At 49.7% G+C, this 4,043-nt stretch overlaps 1 protein-coding gene across 1 annotated transcript; it reads right to left on the reverse strand.

Moving 5' to 3' along the window:
• Nucleotides 1-505: 505 nt before the first annotated feature.
• Nucleotides 506-3,805, reverse strand: LOC100897922 (putative sodium-coupled neutral amino acid transporter 7). Its single transcript, XM_029111143.1, has 9 exons — nt 3,700-3,805; nt 3,134-3,255; nt 2,535-2,733; nt 2,188-2,323; nt 1,803-1,890; nt 1,407-1,671; nt 1,040-1,270; nt 781-876; nt 506-674 (listed from the first exon to the last, which is right to left on the reverse strand). Exons 1-9 carry the CDS (start codon nt 3,791-3,793, stop codon nt 586-588), a joined length of 1,320 nt encoding a protein of 439 aa, XP_028966976.1. The 5' UTR covers nt 3,794-3,805; the 3' UTR covers nt 506-585.
• Between the last annotated feature and the right edge of the window lie 238 nt (nt 3,806-4,043).

Here is a 4,043-nt window from a genome sequence, read left to right on the forward strand (position 1 = left end):
TGGAATTTGCTTCGTTCGGGAATCCATAGACTCATTCCCTTCCTCAGTCCTGTGATCGGAATCGGCTCCTGTCTTCGTCGTCCTCCTAGAATTTTCCGGGTGGGTGCTTCGACCATGGGAATCATATTCTTGTACGTAGCGATTGTAATTAGTAATTACGACGAAAATTCCCAGCTGCAGGGGGACCGACCGCAGTGGGTTCACAATGGCAATGTTCTCCGTGAGTCAATTATCATTCTTTGCCAGTCAGTGATCTCCCCGAATAATTAGCGAGGTCGTCTCATCTACTCTCGTTCCCCATGAGCGACCTTCATAGCTTCACTCGCGCGAGAGTCGTGGCTCGCCTCTTCAGATAATTAGAAGATTGGATCGCGCTGGATGCTAGGCACAACATTATTTCAGCAGCAGGATAAAAAGTAGGGAGATCAAATTCGAGATGTGGGAGTTGTTCGCGTTTCCTACGGCATTGCTCGCTCAATTTTTCCGCATAGAATAATATATTCATTGATCACAGTTGCTTTGGCATGGACTCTATCACAAGGGCTTCCTAATATGTATGTACATCACAAACTTGTTCAGCAGCGTCTAAGATCGGGGAATGCATAGCAGCGTTTCGACTGAGTGGTCCTCGGAGAAAACTTTGTGTAAGGTCACCAAGAGAGCCAGCGCTAGACCTGGAAAGGAAGATTCAAATGAGCAGCCGCGCCTCGATCGAATCTTGCGATAAGACATGTGCATCAAAGGAGGCTCTCCTCTGTTCGAATAGAGCTTCCGGCTCACCAATGAGGACCAGAACGAGCCCGAAGAGAAAAACTGGAATGGGCCTTTTCACTTTGAATCGCTCCCTTTGCAGAGAGGCGCCGAGCAAACAACAACCTGGAAAACAAGATACTCATTCGCGAATGGCGTCCGAATGGCGCCCTTATTCGATGTTCGCGAGGGTTGTCCGCATATGGCAATCAGGTTTTAGATACACTTCTTGATACCTCCCCTATTCGCCTCCGTCATCTCGGTCCTGGTGGAAGCCCGGAGGACTTACCCGGAAAGACAAAGATGTTGGCACAGGCCAGAGCCCCGATGTATTCGATGATATCGGCAAGGTTCGATATCGTGGTCGCGGCCACGAGGGTCGAGAAGAACCAACAAATGTTCAAGAAAATCCTTCTGGAGTCCGTACTGGCCCATGGGGACATATCCTCCAGAATTTTCCCCCCACAAACGACCAAGAGAGGGTATGTCGCTATCATTTTCACGATCAAGGCAGCCATTCCTGGAACGTAGTAGGGGAGAAGTATTGGAGCGGAATTCCAAAATGACCTGTCGCATTCTCTCTCCGGTATGAGGGCTCGAGCACGGAATTCTCAAATGAAATTGTAGGACTCGAAAAAGGAAATCCAGCTACCGACCCAGAAGAACCCACGGCGAGTTCGCATCGAAATTCTGCATGATGTCGGGCCGGACGGCGGCCCCGAATGTCAGATAGCCGAGAACTCCGGTCGTACTGTAGACGGCGAACAGCGTCAGCATGCACAATGCGGTGGCCAATGACATGTTGCCGAGGCTCCGTCGTCCGAGATTCGCGTAAATCGGTATGACAACTTCATGCGTTTGGTACGCGAAACATACGGTTGGAATGACTTTGATGGCTGAGTCGAGTAAGTCCGTGAGGCTGTGGAAAGGAATCGATCCTAATTCAGAGCAGCGAGCAACGTAGAATAAAGCAGACTGGATAAAGACTCCCCAGAGTTGATCGCCATATTTGCCACTCACTCCTTGTTTTTCGGTACCACGGCTCGAACCATAGTCTCTCGGTCAACCAAGGTCGAAACTCCGCTGAATGCTAAGGCTGTTAGGAGAACCGGGTAGAACATAACGAAGACTCCGAGTGTACTGGAAACAAGCGCAACGCATCTCAGAACCACGGTAAAATGTCTGGCCTGGCAGCTCTAATACAATAAAGCGCGGGAGACCCGGGAACGGCCCGTTTCTCTTTAAGAAGAATCCAGAAGCCACAAGCCCATTATCCGAAGTACTACAGTCAATCAGCAGATTTCCCAAAGTCATAATTTCGTCCGTGTGCTTCTCCACGAGGAGGGAGCAGACACTGTGATTTTCAGACAGTGTAGATTACTATCAATAATGATTCGAAGGATCGATATCCTGAGCTGCGAACAAACGGTATTTTACCTTGCGTATTTGAGGAAATCCAGTTTCTTGAAGAAACACAGAGGTAATATGCATAGTACAGATGTCGCCATTATCGTGAACTCCCGACGGAGATGGAACGAATCACAGAAACGACTCCCGTGGAGCGAGAGGAATACTGAAAATTGAGCCCCATCTCATAAATTCTGCTTCGACAGGAGCGAAAACCGAAAGCGAAATGACAACAGCGCGGAATGCGATTGAGTCAACGTGAATTCATGGCAAGAGCCCTGCTCGCTGAGATCTCTGGGCGGAAAGGTTGTGATGAATGTCGACGACCACAGGCGTTGCATCCCCAGAGCGTAGAGGCAGTCAGAGCTCAGACTTACATCTGTCGTATTGATCACCGATGATGACCATAAACGTGACCGAAACGCCATAGCACGCGAGCAGCACCGATAGAGCAGCCGCCTTCTGTGCCATGACACCGCATGTGGTTCGCAACACATCGTGGTATGTATTGTCGCCTTCGAGATCAGCCGCGGACGCAAGAACGATCATTGTTGAAGACAGCAGCAGGAGCATAACCTAGAGGATCGATTCGATGTTGAGTCTTCCATATGAGTTTCGCCGAATCCTAATTCAAGGATAATAAATAAATCCTAACCAAAATTCATCCGCGCTCAGCTTTCAATCACGAGGGCGCGAGGGAGAGTTTTGTTCTCTGCTTGATATAATTCATAGTAAAACGAAAAGAAGTCATCCCAGCGCTTTCGAATGATCCCACTGAAGCAATAGGGTCCCATCAATGAATTGCGGTCTCCTTCCTGAAAGGACCCGGACGCAGATACGTTTGTTCCAGTCTCTGATAATTGATTCAACGGTGACTCATCTGGCTCCGAGAAGGAATCCTCCCGAGTAGTAGAATATGTTAACCCCCATACAACGTAGCGCACGGTATGGTCAGTACCTATGGATGAATGCTCACAATCTGCACTGCAGTGGCGACCACGATTCCTCCTGCTTCCGCGTAGCAGAACGGGTAATGCAATATACCGGCGCCAAGAGCTGCGTTGATTAGGAGAAAAGCTGCCGCATACCACGATATCCCTGGGGAGAAATTTGCTTGAGTAAAGAATCAGCAACCTTGGGCCCTTGTCAAGGTTGCGCCGATGGAAGTGCCGAACTCTAGAGAGAGAACTCTGACAACGAGATCCATCCGCTTCCTTGCTTTTTGCGTCTCTGAATCCCAGTGGTCTGGTTTTCTCTCTTTCTTCTTCGACTCCTCCAACCATCTCTCCCTGTGGGGTCTTCAGGGAAACTCGGACGAAAAGACTTTTGGTTGCGCATGTGTCGAATCAACAAAGAGCTCGAACTAGTGGATTTTCTTGCGCGGAACTCGACGAGTACGTTCAGTTGAGCGGGAGATCTCAGGACCTCCCGTGCTCTGTTCATCGTCTCGGTTCATCAGAAAGACTGAACCCCCTGGTCCCAGACCTCTAATCTAGACGGCGGAACCATAATCTCCGCAAACCATGAATAATCACCCCTTACCTTGCGTAATGTGAACGCTGGCCAAGGACCGCGCTTCTTCGATCGTGTGCCGTCGGAATTCCCCGCCAGGATAGACCAGCAGACCGTTCTCCATCGCGGGAGTAGAGAGTTTATCCATGCTCTGCAATAACACGGGACTTGAGGAAAAGATTGCGAGGGAAAACTAAAAATCGAAGAATCGGTCCGCTTCGATATCCTCGAGCAAAGCTCTAAAGCGTTCAATCAAAGCGTCGAGACGTTTCCCGCGGAGCTCCGTATGTCAGTCTGGATTTCTCAGAGTACTCTGAACTCTGCGATATCGCGCGAGTCAAGAGTCGAGCAGAGTCCCCGGCCTGCTTCGATGA

The sequence above is a fragment of the Galendromus occidentalis genome, unplaced genomic scaffold (assembly GCF_000255335.2).
Source record: "Galendromus occidentalis unplaced genomic scaffold, Mocc_1.1 scf7180000077357, whole genome shotgun sequence".
In the NCBI taxonomy this organism is placed as follows: Eukaryota; Metazoa; Arthropoda; class Arachnida; order Mesostigmata; family Phytoseiidae; genus Galendromus; species Galendromus occidentalis.

What these genes read in the sequence shown, in the direction of transcription:
- LOC100897922 (XM_029111143.1), bottom strand. Translation starts at nt 3,793, where the DNA reads ATGGAGAACGGTCTGCTGGTCTATCCTGGCGGGGAATTCCGACGGCAC. An exon ending in CAGCGTTCACATTACGCAAG is followed by an intron (nt 3,256 to 3,699) that starts GTAAGGGGTGAT and finishes ATTTCTCCCCAG; the next exon opens with GGATATCGTGGTATGCGGCA. An exon ending in CTCGCCGTGGGTTCTTCTGG is followed by an intron (nt 1,271 to 1,406) that starts GTCGGTAGCTGG and finishes ACTACGTTCCAG; the next exon opens with GAATGGCTGCCTTGATCGTG.